Source organism: Osmia bicornis, chromosome 3 (genome assembly GCF_907164935.1).
Source record: "Osmia bicornis bicornis chromosome 3, iOsmBic2.1, whole genome shotgun sequence".
NCBI classification, from domain to species: domain Eukaryota; kingdom Metazoa; phylum Arthropoda; class Insecta; order Hymenoptera; family Megachilidae; genus Osmia; species Osmia bicornis.
In genome coordinates, this window is record NC_060218.1 from 5,105,071 (window position 1) to 5,121,218 (window position 16,148).

General features: G+C 40.3%; 2 protein-coding genes across 6 annotated transcripts; one reads left to right on the top strand and one right to left on the bottom strand.

The window, feature by feature from the left end:
- Nucleotides 1-172: 172 nt before the first annotated feature.
- LOC114871872 (dorsal-ventral patterning tolloid-like protein 1) lies at nt 173-9,816 on the top strand. Of its 4 annotated transcripts, XR_003788659.2 has the most exons (18): nt 173-871; nt 1,315-1,375; nt 1,471-1,569; nt 1,673-1,850; nt 1,977-2,003; nt 2,082-2,293; nt 2,555-2,762; nt 3,182-3,390; nt 4,267-4,498; nt 4,581-4,766; nt 4,842-5,087; nt 5,219-5,439; nt 5,522-5,704; nt 6,149-6,278; nt 6,404-6,588; nt 7,379-7,518; nt 7,655-7,729; nt 8,414-8,485. XR_003788659.2 is itself a non-coding variant. In XM_029178414.2 (16 exons), exons 3-16 carry the CDS (start codon nt 1,479-1,481, stop codon nt 8,809-8,811), a joined length of 2,706 nt encoding a protein of 901 aa, XP_029034247.2. In that variant the 5' UTR covers nt 173-871; nt 1,315-1,375; nt 1,471-1,478; the 3' UTR covers nt 8,812-9,816. The 4 variants fall into 4 exon arrangements, 2 of the variants coding, with proteins under 2 accessions (XP_029034247.2, XP_029034257.2); XR_003788657.2 differs by lacking the exon at nt 7,655-7,729 and having other exon boundaries at nt 8,414-8,500; XM_029178414.2 differs by lacking the exons at nt 7,379-7,518; nt 7,655-7,729 and having other exon boundaries at nt 8,414-9,816.
- A 1,972-nt stretch (nt 9,817-11,788) lies between these two features.
- On the bottom strand, nt 11,789-16,098 carry LOC114871920. 2 transcript variants are annotated; one of them, XM_029178516.2, is made up of 10 exons: nt 15,323-16,096; nt 15,106-15,251; nt 14,854-14,979; nt 14,512-14,663; nt 14,315-14,431; nt 14,185-14,245; nt 13,818-14,113; nt 13,613-13,744; nt 13,308-13,529; nt 11,789-13,222 (listed from the first exon to the last, which is right to left on the bottom strand). In XM_029178516.2, exons 2-10 carry the CDS (start codon nt 15,225-15,227, stop codon nt 12,099-12,101), a joined length of 2,352 nt encoding a protein of 783 aa, XP_029034349.2. In that variant the 5' UTR covers nt 15,228-15,251; nt 15,323-16,096; the 3' UTR covers nt 11,789-12,098. The 2 variants fall into 2 exon arrangements, with proteins under 2 accessions (XP_029034349.2, XP_029034359.2); XM_029178526.2 differs by lacking the exon at nt 14,854-14,979 and having other exon boundaries at nt 15,323-16,098.
- Between the last annotated feature and the right edge of the window lie 50 nt (nt 16,099-16,148).

The following is a 16,148-nucleotide window of genomic DNA, read 5'->3' on the forward strand; positions in this document are numbered from 1 at the left end:
GTTTTTCTACTACTTTCTGTAGAATATAGAAGTAGAAACCCTCGGTCGATGTCAGAATCCCTTGTTCTTGCTCGTTTCTCCCCACTCTTGCTTTAACCGATTCTAGCGACCTCTCTCTCTGTATCTCACCCTTATGGTTAGGGCGTATCGGGGTAAACCAGTATCTCGATAGGAGTTGAAAGAGAGGGGTGCAGTTGCCATTGCGGGGGATTCTGTCGTATCAGTCGACTCTGTCACTTTAGCAACGTCCCTATTTTATCCCTCCGTGCAATAATCTTCGCAGTAGTCAAGTTCGCCTGTGCAACGTGCATGCCGGGCGCGTGTACGCGGGCACCTACCCCCGAGATCCGCGTACGCGTAATATGGAGTTTTCGCTATTATATTTCGCCCCGTATCTTGGCATGCAAGCGTAACGATAAAGATGATATATCGCATCGATGTCGTCCTGGTGCCACGATTATCAATAAGCAATTTGCCTTATGCCCCTATAAGATCAATAAGCAGATTGCTCGACACGAGCCTGGACCGTATACGGTGCAACCGAGTACCGCGATTCGGATAGATACCGCGTTTGGTGGCTGTGTTTGTCGTTTTCGCGCAACCATCGATTTTCCTACGATTCGTCCTCACCATTCCTTGCTACCTTTCTCAATTTCCTAAATGTGCAAACTTGGAGAGCCACGAACCATCGTGGCGTAAAGTGTGTGGCATAAAGTTGGTGCACCCAAAAGAAGGGTGAAGTGTGCGAAACAGCTGGCCGGGCGGTTGAGCTACGACAGCGTCGTATTGTTTAGTTTATCGTTCGTACTCCTACGAACTTATCGAAACGTTAAATAAGATTCGGGTGTTGAACTCGACCTACGCGTTCAAGGTACGTATTCAAAGTAATGTATGTTCGCGTTACTTATATACGTGTATAATTTATAATTTATATTCTTTATTCGTGATCCGCTGATGTTGACCGTGTTCTTTTCTCGTCCAAGTGACTAAAGGGCGCGGTTTCGAGTTCTACCGTCTCCTCTCCCTCTTGTATTTATTTCGCGACACTTCTCGCAATTCCTCCTTAAGTTTTATAGCTTGTACTTTAAAGTTGACACAACGAATGCGTGTAATATATAGAATAGTAACGAGGTAGATTAGATGGGATGACATTTTTAAAGGGCGCGTTCGCAGGAGGGATACGGGGTTACGAGGGCGTGGCCTCGATAAATAAACGCGACACGTGCTTTGAATGCCCCTACGGAACAGCATCTTTTCGATTTTTGCGAATCCTGTTTTAAAAGTGGTTGAAAGTTAAAACACTTATGATTACAGATGATGTTCAGGAGCAATTTTTCATATTCTTCCTATGCGTGGAACAGAGATTGACGATATGGTAAAATCATTGTAAAATTAATCTATTATTAATAATGTATGTTCGTCGAATCGATGAGGATTAAAAGCGCGCTAAAATTAACTCTGTATCCCCAGGATGCAGTATGGCTTCGGTATTCTGGCAGGCTTCAGGGAATAATTTCATTTCTTCCGCTTTTATCTTGTTCTTGCTGCTCTGTCCTCGTAGCAGTACAGGTCAGTGGTAATACCTGAATTACACCGTCTTAATGTGTCAGGACGCGATGCAGATATTTCTTTGCCAGGATAAGAAGGGATTTACGTGTTTACAATTTCACAGAATGCGATCAGAAGTTTATAAGCACACCGGATGGTGCATTAAACGGAACTTTTCATGCACCGACGTTGATTAATCCCGAAGGGGATTCTCGGCAATGCGTGTACACGTTTTTCGCTGGGCCGAGGCAACGGGTAGAATTGGTTTTCACCTCGTTCGGTCTTCGAGGTGCGCCACCAGAGTAAGTTTGTTTTTCAGTTTCATCGATGAACCGTAATATTTGCATAATATTGTTAATCGATCACATAAGTAAGTACACGTTGATCGCTTACCCTGGTCCATTTATTTATGAATTTGCGTTCGATAGTGGCGCCGCCGTCGGAGAAATACCTGCGTAAGTATCGGCGCATCTTATTTACACGGTTGATCACGATTAATTGAACGATTAATCAGAGATATTCTTCGTTTCCAGTTGCGTCCACGAATACATCGACTTGTACATGGAAGTTAGATCCGAGAACACAAGCAAGTTGGTAGATACGCCTTTCGGAGGACGTTACTGCGGTCCAATACCACCTCGCAGGCGGATTTCCCTATACCAGGGAATCGCCCTTAGTTTCTACACCGATAAAAATATCACGTTACCCAGCCTCTTTAGCGGTACTTACGCGTTTGTCAATGCATGTACGTTTACTCTTCTTCATCTCTTTCTTCTTCTTTTCCTTCTTCTTCTTCTACTTTTCTCTTTATTTTTCTTATTTTCATTTTTTTCTTTCTTATATCACCGTTGTACATTCGAGCCTATCGCAAAGGCGCGTATTCGATTCATAGAGTAAAAGGGATATAGAAAATTTGAAAACATGAAAATATGAAAATATTGGCAAACAATTTTTCGATAGATCGTTCGGTGCAGACTGGAATGTTAATCGACAATGTAATTTGCAGCGGAATACGAAGTAGGAACGCCAGCTCCTAGCACGCCGTGTTCTTTCACGGTAAATTCGGAAAACAAGCGTAACGGCAACATATTGTCTCCCACGTATCCGGGAACTTATCCGAAGGGACTGGTGTGTAGCTATAAGTTTATCGGGAAAGACAGCCAACGAGTACGCTTGGAGTTTCGAGACTTTGATTTGTTCTTTGGAGGTCCACAGTATGTATACGTAAACGTATTACAGGGTGATCCTCTTGCTAGTGGACCCAAAAAGAAGTGGCGCAATAATAGAATGAAGAAGTTGACATTTCTGTCATCGCTTACTTGACGGAATTAAGAAAATAAGAAAATGTGTTAAGAAAATATTCTATTTTCCCCAGCGTTTAAATGGGACTTTTCTGCTCATTGCTCACATTTTCACCGCCACAGCCGTCTCCGCTGCAGGGGCCACCTCCGTCAAGTAAGCAATGATAGAAATGGGATGTCGACTTCTTCATTCTATTGTTGTGACACTTCCTTCTGGATCCATTAGTACGCAACACTTGAAAAGAAGTTTTTATACATGTTGCATATTTGAAAGCAGTTGCATCGGAACATCTGTTTTCTTTTTACTTCTTTATCACACCTTCGTTTTACAGCTGTCCGTTGGATTACGTTAAAGTGTACGATGGTTTGGACAATAGCTCCGCTGTTATTGGAACTTATTGCGGTCAGCAACGAAACTTGGTATTATACTCTTCGGAGTCTAGTTTATACGTACTCTTTTCTACTCTTCAACGTACAGCAAACACGCAAAATCGAGGATTCAAAGGTATCTTTGAATTCTCCGAAAGTTTCGTCAAATTAGGTAAGTTCGAAGCAGCGAATATACAAATTGAACGAGTTAGAATCCTTATATTTAAACTTTCTTTTTTAATCTTGTATGCGTCTATATTGTATGATATGTACGTATATGCATGTATATATACTGTATCTGCAGGCTAATATGTATGTGCGCTCTGATTGGCCAGTGTTTTTCGTTAATAACTCAAAAACTTCGACCAACATTTTGGTAAAGGATAAAGTTGTTCAGAATCACCCCGGTAACCCCCCAGTTCCGGGAGTTACGTGAATTCGATAACAGGTGGGCAAAATTTTAAGGGGTGATTCTAGGAATCAAAATAAGACGAAAATCAAAAATAACGAAATAGCGTTTGCGGCTTTATTTTTCAGTAATTAACGTTTAAAAACTCGAGTAAAAAGCGCCTGAAACCTGCAACCCGCCCAGCACCGACGACTGAACGTCAGGTCAGCAGGGGAAGGTACAGTCATAACCAGGAATCATTGAATAGTAGAAACTTACCTCGTGCTATTCTGTTTCTCGGTTATGACTGTACCGACCCCTGCTGACCTGACGTTCAGTCGTTGGTGCTGAGCGGGTTGCAGGTTTCAGGCGCTTTTTACTAGAATTTTTAAACGTTAATTACTGGAAAACAAAGCCGCAAACGCTATTTCGTTATTCTTGATTTTCGTCTTATTTTGATCCCTAGTATCACTCCTTAAAATTTTGCCCACCTGTTGTCGAACACCCTGTATTTTCCAAATTATAGTTTCCCTTACCGATGGTACAATCGGCGGCTTGCAACTAGCATTACACAACTTCCTGTATATACGATATATGTATGTGCGTATGCGTATGTATGTACGTATGTATACATACATACGCTCGTCTTTGTCTACTCAGACTTCATAACCGCTTACAAGGGTGAGCATATTCGAGGATCGGAATGCGACCAAAAAATTTTGAGCAGAAAGGAGTCCTCTGGATACGTCGTTAGCCCAAACTTTCCGTATCCGTACATACCGAAGGTGGTATGTCGGTATTTTGTATATGGAATGCAAGACTCGCAACATCTCGAGCGCGTTCGATTAGAATTCATAACATTTAAAATACCCAAAAATAAAACAATAGGAGAGTAAGTTCAATTACTATTTTTTAAACATATCTATTAATTATCATTATCTTATTACAATGAATTATCGTTTTATTTCGTCTAGTTCGTCGTGTACCGATGGTTACTTGAAGTTGTATTTAAAAGGACAAGAGGCGACCGATTCATACGATAAATTCGATTATGAATTATGCGGTTTGAAGAGCAATCCGAGCCACGTAGTTAGCGATGGTCCGAGACTCGTGATGGTATTTAGCAGCGGAGAATCTCAAGGACAAGGTTTTAAAGCACGGTAGGAAAGGGATGAAAAATTCTTTCTACTTAAATTTCTTCACTTGATTTATCGATATACTTTTGATATTTACAGGTACAATTTCGAAACGGAGTACAAGATACCAGGTACCGCGGCTCCAGACGGTAGCTGCACGTTTACGTACCGCAGTTCCTCGCGTAAAAAGGGAGACTTTAATTCTCCGCGGCATCCCAGTAATTACCCAAGCGACACAAATTGTACTTACTTTTTTTTAGCAACGCCGAACGAACAAGTTACCTTGATATTCGATTACTTTAAAGTTAGAACGAAAAATATAAACATGACTGTCGGCCACTATGGGTAAGTTGACTCGACTACGTATACCTGGTTACCTGCTTCTCTGATCAGGGAACAAAGATAAATTATATCACCGACAAGGAATAAATATGAGAACAATAATAACCATAGCTCTTCCCTCGTTTTATTTTCAGGCTGATTGCCTGCCAAGACGATTGGTTAGAAATCTACAATATGTATCGGGACGATACAGAAAAATTAATAGGCAGATATTGCGGTAGTACAGCGCCGGGACCTGTAGAGTCGAATCTCGGTGCACTTGGCTTAAAAGTGATCCTTCATTCGGATTCCGAGCTCGTTTACAGCGGCTTCAAAGCGCGTTACACTTTCGAAGTGGCCAAACCTATTTTCGGAGGTACTTCTTAGCACGCAAACTTTGCTACGTATGGAAATTTCAAATAGAAGTACTTACGTACTTTTAATCGTTCGTGTTGCAGATTGCGGCTCGAATATAAGTAGCGTTAATTACGGAATCATTGCCAGTCCAAATTTTCCGAACAAGTACGACGGTCCTGCAAGAAATTTTGCTAGCAAAACTTGTAACTGGTTTATAAGAGTTCGAGCGAACCATCAAATACTGTTAAACTTTGAACTATTTTCAGTAGAGGGTGATCAGCTAGGTATGTCGATGCGTGATTAGTTTAACGTTTCGGTTGATACAGGTACAGGGTATCTGAAGAACAATGAAAAACAAGACGTACACTGTGCCAGAAATGACTGTACCGACTCCTGCTGACCTGACATTCAGTCGTCGGTGCTGGGCGGGTTGCAGGTTTCAGGCGCTTTTTACTCGAATTTTTAAACATTAATTACTGGAAAACAAAGCCGCAAACGCTATTTCGTTATTCTTGATTTTCGGCTTATTTTGATCCCTAGAATCACACCTTAAAATTTTGCCCACCTGCTGTCGAACACCCTGTATAACGGGGTGCTAAAGGACCTGATTATTATTCCATTATCGGTAAATAGCCGGTTTTCACGATGTACGTCTTTTCTTAGATACCGTGTACACGCTTCGATCAATCATTTTTTATCAAAAGCGATAACGATCAATCATTTTTTAGTTCGTGGCTGTCCAGCTGCGGTGTTACGTATGTGGTATTCTGCGTTGACAACGCCGGTCGAGTTGTGCGGCGTGAAGACACCGGACATTAAATGGACCTACTTGTCCGAGGATAATAACATGCGCCTTAGGTTTGTCGTTTGTTCACGATTTCATCCTCTGTCGCATCTCTCCCTTTATCTCTTAACGTTACTCTCATTGAGCCTCCATCGATAGTGTCCTAAATTCTTTCTCTTTCTCCTTTTGTCTTTTCCAGCTTTATCTTGGCCGACAAAGCGGTAGGGCAACAAGGGTTCAGAGCTACGTGGACCGAAGTCAGTACAAATGGCAGCTGCCAGGATCAGTTTTTGTGCAGCATAAGTAAATACTGCATTGCCGAATCACTTCGGTGTAATAACATTTATAATTGTGGCCCGGCTGATACTTCGGACGAGGAAAACTGTAAGTTTCGCAATCGTTAGAAAACATCGAGAAAACGACTCCTTAATAAGCAGTGTGGTTGGTTTCTTCTTTTACCTTGCTTCTACGATCGATACACCTCTGTATACCTATACATAGGTAGATAGATTACATATATACTTTCTCCGTTGCAAACTATACACACCGATCCAATGTCGAGTATGTAATTCTTTCGAATCGTTCAATAGATATTATTGTTCTACAAATTTTTCGAACGTGTTCTCTTTTTATATTATAAAACCTTAAATTAATCCTTTTCGTCTGTGCGTATGTGTGTATATATATATATATATATTTGTTTTTTCTTTTATTTATTAATTCATTATAATTAAGTATATATATGGGATCGGGACATATATGGTCCTGGCTTCGAGAACTGATGCTGACGCGCGTTTCGAAGTAACTTTCAATTTCATTTCTCTTTCCCATTTCATCTTTTGCTTTTACAATATTGCGAGAACAATAGTTTCATACTCGTATTGCTAGATTGCTATATGAAAATGTACAAATTCATATTGATCGTTTGCGAGATATTCATTCTATGATTCTTTCGATTTTTGCATCGCGTTAGATAACACGAAATATAACGTACCGGAGCGAATGTTTGATATTGAAAAATAAATCGAAAAATGAAATATTGTATAATAGTACTCGAGGACAAGTATGTACAAAATTGTAATATTTTGGGTAAGTAGCACGTACTTAGTTGTGTATGTACAGGTGAGAGAATGTAGGGATTGAGTTGGGTGAATGACTGTGTGTGGTGTCGCAGGTGCAGCATCAGCCCCATTGTCGCCAGCACTGGCTGGAGTCTCTGCCATGCTTCTTCTATCTCTGTGCTTTGTGTTCGTGGCCATCTGAGCCCTTCATGAAGCTTCCGACGATCCGGCATGTTATGATCTTCCCTATCACGTGAGTTCACTCACAGTACTGCACACGTACCGTTTCTTTTCTTTTCCTTTTTTTCTTTCTTTTTATTTAGACTTTATTTTAATCTATTTTGTTATTTATTTATTCATTTTTTTCTTTCATTATTTGTGTTTAATAGGAAACTAGTCCTTAATACTGATTAAACAATGAAGAAGAAGAAGAAGAAGAAAGAAAAGAACATCAGATACATCAGGTGCACATCTGAGAAAATCTTCACGTTCCATTTTGTAAATTGACCAATATTAAGGACAATGTTTGTTTCCTTTATTCCTCAAGTTCTATAAATGAATCTTGAATGTCTAAAGAATTACAGTTACTTTCTGCTGTACCGTTTGTGTTATCTTTTACACATAGATTTACAGAAAACGCATGATTTACGATGAATGCAAATTTCTCCGTGTACAGTAGCATGTGACATTATTTTTTTCTTCTACGTTTCTATCGTTACCTTTACCTCTGTTTCTGTCTCTGTCTCTCTTTTTACCTCTACATCTATTTCCTATTACATTCAGACAGACATAGGCGGACAATTGTCTCTTTTACGAATAACTTATCTACTTAGCTTTTGTTTCTTTCTTTAGCATTATTTACGCTCTGTAAAATGTAAAAACGAAATCTTTAAGAAATATCGATAAACAAGTACAAAGCGCGCCACTGAATCGCGTTTTTCTTCACACACATTTACATATTTGTAAATTACATATGTTTAAATATATGATATACGGTTATAAATTGAGACGAGGCACTTTGATCGCTTGCTACTAAAACGAATTAAAGATGAACATCGTTGAATCGCAATCAAGTGTATATACGTATATGTTTTAGATTTATATATACGACGATGAAAGACGTTTAACAGAGAATAATCATGTTGCAGGTGGTACAGTTGTACAGACGTATAATTATGCTGTTCCTGCGAGTTATGCCGTTGGTACGGTTTTGGTAGCAGTGATCGTTTGCCTGTTTTATCATCGAAAATTAAAGAAACGAGTTCAGGCTGACCATCTCGATCAACTACGGCAGCGAATGGATGAAAAGAATCACCGTTATCATAACGAGAATTTACTACAACATCATTTAATTCAACAGCATAATCATCAGTATCATAGTCATTATCATCAGCATCATCATCACAACCATAATCAGCAGCACCAGCAGCAACAGCACTATCAAGACTCAACGAATAATTTCGATATAAGATATCAACTGGAATCATCGGTTAGTCTTGCGAGCGAAAGCGAAGCCGAAGAAGCTAGCAGTCTCAACAGCGTGTGACATTGCGTGACATTTTGTTCAAACTTAACGACCATCGATCATCGATCAGTTTCTTCCGTTCGCGTTCTATCATTCTTCAATGAACAATTGTAGCTCGATCGGCCGACAAATTTTCTTTACCTAGTTCATTGCATCGAAGCCGTCTTCGGTTTACTTCGACTTGTGCCGACTTACTTCGATTTTGGACGAAAACGAAATTCATCGTTGTGGTTCATAGAGAAACATGTGTTCCAATAATATAAACTGTACGGATTCTATCAAACTATTCGTACGTGATCGAATGTACGAAAAACAATTTTCATTTTGTAAAACGTACATACGTTAAACACAACTGGCATTCTAGCCAAGTCCTAAGGTTTTTAACAAAGTTGATGTGCGGCGCGTTTAACGAACTCTGTTTTTTTCTGTAAATTCGTGTGCACTAGGGATGTGCGGGTACCCGATAATACGGATCCACCCGATACATGCGTGCAATCGGGTAGCCCGACTATTTCGGATCAGGTCGGATAAAGTCGGACATATTCGGACGAGCTCCCGCGGTCCGCGACCCAATTCTGATGTATTTGTTAATGTTTGGAATAAGCATGTTCAAAATCTATTTTGTATAGAATGAACATACAGGTGACATGGAATGAAATTCATTTCAAATAAATTCGTTACAAGCATCATATTTCCTCATAAAGATTATCTTATTTCAAAATTCCACATAAAACAGATTTTGCACATGCTTATTATAAGTATTAACAAGTACATAAGAATTAGGCCGCGGCCCGCGGTAGCTCGTCCGAATCTGTCCGACTTTATCCGACCTGACCCGAAACAGTCGGACACCCGCCCGAGCCCGCCCGATGTTTTCCGAAGCGACCCGAATAGTTGGAAACCCGACATATTAGTCGGCCCGCACGTCACTAGTGTGCAGGCGTCTATTATGTATACCGCAGGTCACCAGAGTCCATAACTGCGAAAAGACCAGTTTTCGTTCTTCGCGCATCTCTAGTACGCATCTTCGCCCTGATTGGCGATACTCCCAAACGAAGTGGAAAGCGATTAGCAGAGAGCTCACTGCGTTCCCCCACCATCTTCCAACCTGCGCGTTGCAGTTATGGACTCTGGTGAACTGCGGATTACTATGTATATAGGTACGATACGTTACCTTTCCGATATCGATACTGTTACCTTTTTGTTTCAATTCTTTTATATGCACACGTATAACGTACTCATATTTGCAATATGTCGTAGATACATGATTTAATAAACGTTGTGCGAAGTGTAATAGATCCTTCAGATCCAAACAAGATAAGATAATCGGCTAAAATAAAACGGTGTACTAGGCAGTAATTTAAGAATCGGCAATAACCTGACCACGTAGTATCAATTATTTTGTTAACGGTAAAAAGAAAAAATGAAACAATAAGCTTAGCTCGGTTGTAATTGAACGATATTTCGGAAAACTTGTTCCTTCGAAAGAACGCGAAATATATTTTTACGCCAGTCAACTCGCTTCGTTGTTGTTATTGTTATTGTCACTTGTGTAATTTTAGTATTTCATTTGTCATCTTCGATATAAATTATTATACGAATATTGTGGTTTTCGAAATTAGAATGCTGGCGAATATGACACTTTAAGGAAATTTAAGAAAAGTCAATTCTGTTTTTTTTTCTCAAGCTTCTCTTTTTATTTTACCGATAAAATATTCGATTTCTTGGAAAATACAAATCGTAAAAATACAATCATAAAAGAATACAGGTCGTTGCGGTTTTAAAGCAAGCGCGTTTAATCACAAAAACTCTATCTTCCTTTTCATTCTTCTATTAATTTGACACCGTACAAATGGATTGTTACGCTCAGGGTTACATATGTATATTTTACACGTATATAGTGTTATACTTACTACTGAACTCTGTCGTGGTTCAGTTCTGCTATAGTGCGTTACGTTGCTTTGCAAGCACGGATAAAAAATGAAAATAAAAAACAAAAAACGCAAATATCTTCTTTACGCAAGAACACAAGAACTGTATACATCAGTGATTAAAACTACGAACAAATGGAAGAAATTGTGTTCGTAAGTAGCGATGTGTTTCTTAACCGAAATGAGTGATCGATTAACGATAATTTTATCGTTGAGTGATGACGAGCGATCATTCGTTGGTATCGTGTAAGTATCTACCACGATGTGCAAAGAAATAAATTTAAAATTTATCGTAAAACTAAACGTACAACAGCGTGAACGAGTTATATTATCATTAAACGTTCGACGGATACTTGTATGCATTATCACCAATATACGAACGTGTTTTCGTTTTTATGAAGTAAAATGTTTTCTATGTGCACTAGGGATGTGCGGGTACCCGATATTACGGTCTCGGGCGGGCGTCCGATACATGCGTGCAGTCGGGTAGCCCGACTATTTCAAGTCAGGTCGGAAATAAATTCGTTACAAGTATTATTTTTCCACATAAAAATTATCTTATTCCAAAATTCCACATGCTTATTGCAAGTATTAACAAGTACATAAGAATTAGGAACATCCCGCGGCCCGCGGGAGCTCGTCCGAATCTGCCCGACTTCATCCGACCTGACCCGAACAGTCGGGCTACCGCTACTGCACGTATGCATCGGACACCGGCCGAGCCCGCCCGATGTTTTCCGAACCGACCCGAATAGTCTTGATCCGTAATAAGCAACTGGCCAGACGTGTTGCTTATTTCAAGACAATTCTGTATTAATCGGGCCGCACATCACTAATGTATATGTGCGCGCGCAAGTTGGCTTCTTTGGATTAAACGATGTACATATTGGGTTTATGCGACGTTTTAAAAGAAACATTTTACGTTTCAGCAGCAACAAAGAGAGAAAGAATAGTCCAGTGGAACATATACCGCAGTTCACCAGAATTCATAACTGCGACGCGCAGGTTGGAAGATGGTGGGGGAACGCAGCGAGCTCTCTGCTAATCGCTTTCCACTTCGTTTGGGAGTATCGCCAATCAGGGCGAAGATGCGTACTGGAGATGCGCGAAGAACGAAAACTGGTCTTTTCGCAGTTATGGACTATGGTGAACAGCGGGATAGAAACGAGTATATGAAAAAAAAGAGAAAAAAAGACGGTATAAAATACGCTTGTTAACGAAGATGGTTTAAAAGTAGAGAAAAAGATTATCGTACAATTTACATGTGTGTCGATTTAACAGATCCGCATATAACGTAGATTGGAGGGTAGCTTTTAGGCCTCCTTAGGTCATAAACCGAAATGAATCATCGAAGCAAGGAAATAACCCGCCTAGTAATTATACTTGCACATATTGTTCGTCGTCGGTATCCCCGTTATCGATCAGGTCCATAGAATGATCCTGATATATCCTTTCGTAATCGGTGTTGGACAACTGCTTTCTCACTTTCTCGTATCCGTCTCGATTGTGTTCGGTTTTATAAGAGTTCACTTGTTCGTACGGCGGTTCCTCGTTGGTACGAGCGACACTCAAATATTTAACGCTCTCGTAATTCGGATCACCGTGATTGACCGACTCGTAGTTGGGATCCGTGTCGCTGTCGCCTGGTCGACAAACGGACGCGTAATTAGGTTCACCTGGATCGTGCGGCATACTCTCGTAATTCGGTTCCGAGTCCGTGTCTTGATCCACCTCGATTCTTCTCTTCCGTAATCTCACCTTTTCGTATCCAGGATCTTCGCTGCTAGCGTTGCTCGCCTGTCTCGGTTTGAACGGTACCGTGTAAGCTGTCGGTAAGTCTGTACCGTTTCTTACGGCTGCCGTAGCCGCGCCGGCGCTTTGATGGTAATCCACGTTTTTCCCCGAATATTGTTGCGAACGTAGCGTCTCGTAATTGGGATCGCAGGACTCACGAATCGTAGTTGGATTATTTTTTGGCAAATCAACCGCGACCGCCTCGTAACCGTGCTCGACTCCGAAGTTTTTGCTGTCCGCGTTCTCATTGTTCCTGACCGATTTCAAAACGGCAATATCCGAATGAAAATTACCGATAGAATTGTTCGATGTTGCAGCGTAGTGGGCGGAATCGGACTCCTTCTTTTGCAGTTCCATAGAATCGTGACTAGACCATGAAACTCTATTTATCTCGACCAGACTAGGCTTTCGAAACGTTCCAGAAGAGACAACAATCTCCGAAGACAGAATACTATGCGCTTCGTTCTGTTGCTCTTCCCCGTCTTTCTTTTTCTTCATCACCTTCGCGTACATATCCTCTAATGATTTTTCGTTCGACAGACTCGATTTCAATCGGTCTTCGTTCTTCGTTCTCTTCTCGATCGACGCGTACACTTCCACCGTTCCTTCCACCGGTGGAGGCGGTGGTAGCGGAGAATTAGCCTGACGTTTCTCCGGTTTAGGCGATGCAGGATTTACGATTGAACTGTTGGCACTCGAGGACGAAGCTGAGGACGAATTCGCAAAACGATTAACGAAAATTGAAGGCGGAGGCGGGAAAACAAGAAAAACTTATCGTTGATTGTTATTTACCTTGTCTAGAATGAGCGTGCGCGACGTGCCGCAAACTGTCGACGCTCGGAGGTTGCGGAGCGGAGTAAGTCTCTTCGGAACGTGACGGAGCTCGAGAAAACAATGTTTGTTCGTTTTGAGTTACCCGTTGAACCTCTGTCATGGTAGGCTGTATTTGAGCGTACGTTTCGCTGCCACTGGTGTACACTTTCTCTTGTTCGTCGATCGCAGCGTACATCTCGTCTATTAAACAGAACGTATATACAGTTTGTCTATCGAATATCAAAGATACGCGTTAGCTATGGGTTATTGCTTAGCACGAATACCAGAGTCGTCCGACACCGTCGCATAATGAGGATCCGTAAGAGGTCTGGCAGATTGACTTTGTCGACAAATTGTCTTCGTTTGCGCCATGATGTTTGCTAGGGGCTCTCTCACGCTTATACTGGTGTATCCTTCTATTGAAAAAAATATATATATGTAAAGAGAGAAAGAAAGGAAAAAAGAACAAATGAACAAAAATATATTTACTCGAATCCTGAGAGTCTCCGCTGAAATGTTGTTGCGGACTGTTAGAGCGAGGTTGAGACGATTGGGGTAATAGCATCGAAAGCGGTGGAGTCATGTACGGCAGATCTTGATTAGCTTGTACTCCACCTGATATGGCATTGGCCGCTTGAATGTCATAGGAAGCGGTTTCGTTAGTTAAAAGCGAATTGTGCGAGGACGATCGACGGGTTCGCGGTGGAGCAACCGGGTTTCCGTTTCCAGCTTGACACGTCGACGTGGACGGTTGCTCGGTGTCGATCATTTGTTTCACGTTACTTCTGCAACATTATTATCGATTTTAATAACCGAGAGAACTTGTCTTCACCGATTACATTCAGCGTTGCTTTACCTAATCGCTTGATTAACCTCAGTCTTTTGAACGTTTTGAAGTTGAGCGTACGGATGCTCGACTGGAAGAAACGGAAACGTTTACCAATAAGATAAGAGAAAACGATAATAATTCTTCTTTCGTTCGTTACCAGTGTCAGAATTTGGAGATGTAAATCTTGAATACTGATCGGCCGAGTTTTCTTGAATCAAAGGCCTTTGGTGTGAAATTTCTTGTATCTCCTCTTCTGGTATTCGTTCCTTCGTCGCTATGTCAAACGCGATAGTATTATTAAATTATACGTTTCGTTCAAATTTACTCGATTATCTCTGATGTTTACGTTGATACCTGTATCACGAACGGTGGCATATAATTCTGAATGATCCCCGATCGTTTCAGTGGTTTCATAAATGCTTTGGGATACGGACGCATCTGTACTTTCATCTTTCTTTTCCTTGTCTTTTGGAATATCTGGAAGACTTCTATTGGCACTGGTTGTTCTATATACAGAATGTAAGAACGTTTTAATTTTTATTTGTAAATCAATCTTGTAGTTAATATATGTATACTCTATAATAGGCTACACGTATCAAAGCAACGATAAAGTTTGGATATTTTTGAAAAGCAATACTACGATGCGAGCGTATTCAGATAAAGTTGTTGAACGAAGCTCAACGTGTCGGCAGGAACCTTTTTGCACTTTCAACAGCATCTTGTGTAGATACGTGTGGGACATTTGTTACTGGAATCCTGTTAATGCCATCGTTGTCAGAATCGTTTAGAGTTACCATTCCGGCGAGGCCAAGAAATTCATTCCTATTTAAAGGAATTACAACTGAATGTATCCTTGGAAACGGTCAAATAAACTCTATCTTCAAAATTGTGCATTAAAGTATAAAAACATAGCTATACACTTGCGATTATAATTGTGTGCTCAATTACTTGTTTTCATTACGGCGACAACTGCAAATACAAGCAACAATGAGGCCAAGAAACGATAACAATGCTCCAACAGAGACAACCCAGTAACACCAGGTAGTTTCCTCGACGAAAGGTCGTATCATGTTACAGCATGTATCTTGAGGTTCCTATAAATTTTTCACCTTATAATATGCATATAATACAGAATAGATGATTTGCTGAAAAGCAAAAGATTTACCTTTCGATCAAGTCATTGTTGAAGAATCCATGCGTTTTGTCTTTGACATTTTACCAGTGAACATTTCTGTTTGTCGTATACTCAAGATCAAAACTGGATAAAAATTTCTCCTGATGTGTAGTCTTATTTCTTCAAATTTTGTCCTCTATTTGATTTTTTTCTTATCTCTCTCTATCTCTGTCTCTATCTTTCCCTTCCTCCCTCTATCACACTTTTTTCACTTTCATATATAAATTTTATGTACTTATACATTACAATTTGTACAATTATGTTATAAAATACGCGTCTTCAGGCATTCGGTGTATATGCGTAATATTTGAAACGACTGAACGTTAATCAAACCGTCGAAAGCAATTGAAAGCATTTTTGTGTAGTACTGTTTGTACAACTTACTGTTTAATTAGTATACATTTTAAGATTTTACAATTTTACACAGTTTCACGATTCTTTCATGACTGATATGATGTTCGAAAGAAGAGTAAAGAACCTGTCAAAAGTTGGAGGTTCGTTTCAAAGATGTACGCCAAACGAGCATTACGTTTGTTATTTTATAGACAATTAAGATTTCATAGGAGAAAACGAAACCGCTTTTAAATACTAATGTTTACAAATACCCGGCTATTTATCGATATTCCGATATGTCATATAAATATATATACTTGTGACATATCACGATCGCGAAATAAGGTTACGTTATATCAATGCATACCGTGTATATCGGCCATACGTGTATAGAGTATAGTAAAATACTCAATACTTGCCTATACCAGTTCACCAGAGTCCATAACTGCGACGCGCAGGTTGGAAGATGGTGGGGGAACGCAGC

Excerpts from the sequence above, each read along its gene's own strand:
- LOC114871872 (XM_029178414.2), top strand. The coding sequence starts at position 1,479 with ATGGCTTCGGTATTCTGGCAGGCTTCAGGGAATAATTTCATTTCTTCC. Across the intron at positions 3,391-4,266 it reads CGAAAGTTTCGTCAAATTAG|ACTTCATAACCGCTTACAAG; the intron begins GTAAGTTCGAAG and ends TTGTCTACTCAG. Across the intron at positions 5,440-5,521 it reads GGCCAAACCTATTTTCGGAG|ATTGCGGCTCGAATATAAGT; the intron begins GTACTTCTTAGC and ends TTCGTGTTGCAG.
- LOC114871920 (XM_029178516.2), bottom strand. The coding sequence starts at position 15,227 with ATGATACGACCTTTCGTCGAGGAAACTACCTGGTGTTACTGGGTTGTC. Across the intron at positions 14,980-15,105 it reads TGTCGCCGTAATGAAAACAA|GAATGAATTTCTTGGCCTCG; the intron begins GTAATTGAGCAC and ends TCCTTTAAATAG. Across the intron at positions 13,223-13,307 it reads GCACGCTCATTCTAGACAAG|CTTCGTCCTCGAGTGCCAAC; the intron begins GTAAATAACAAT and ends ATTCGTCCTCAG.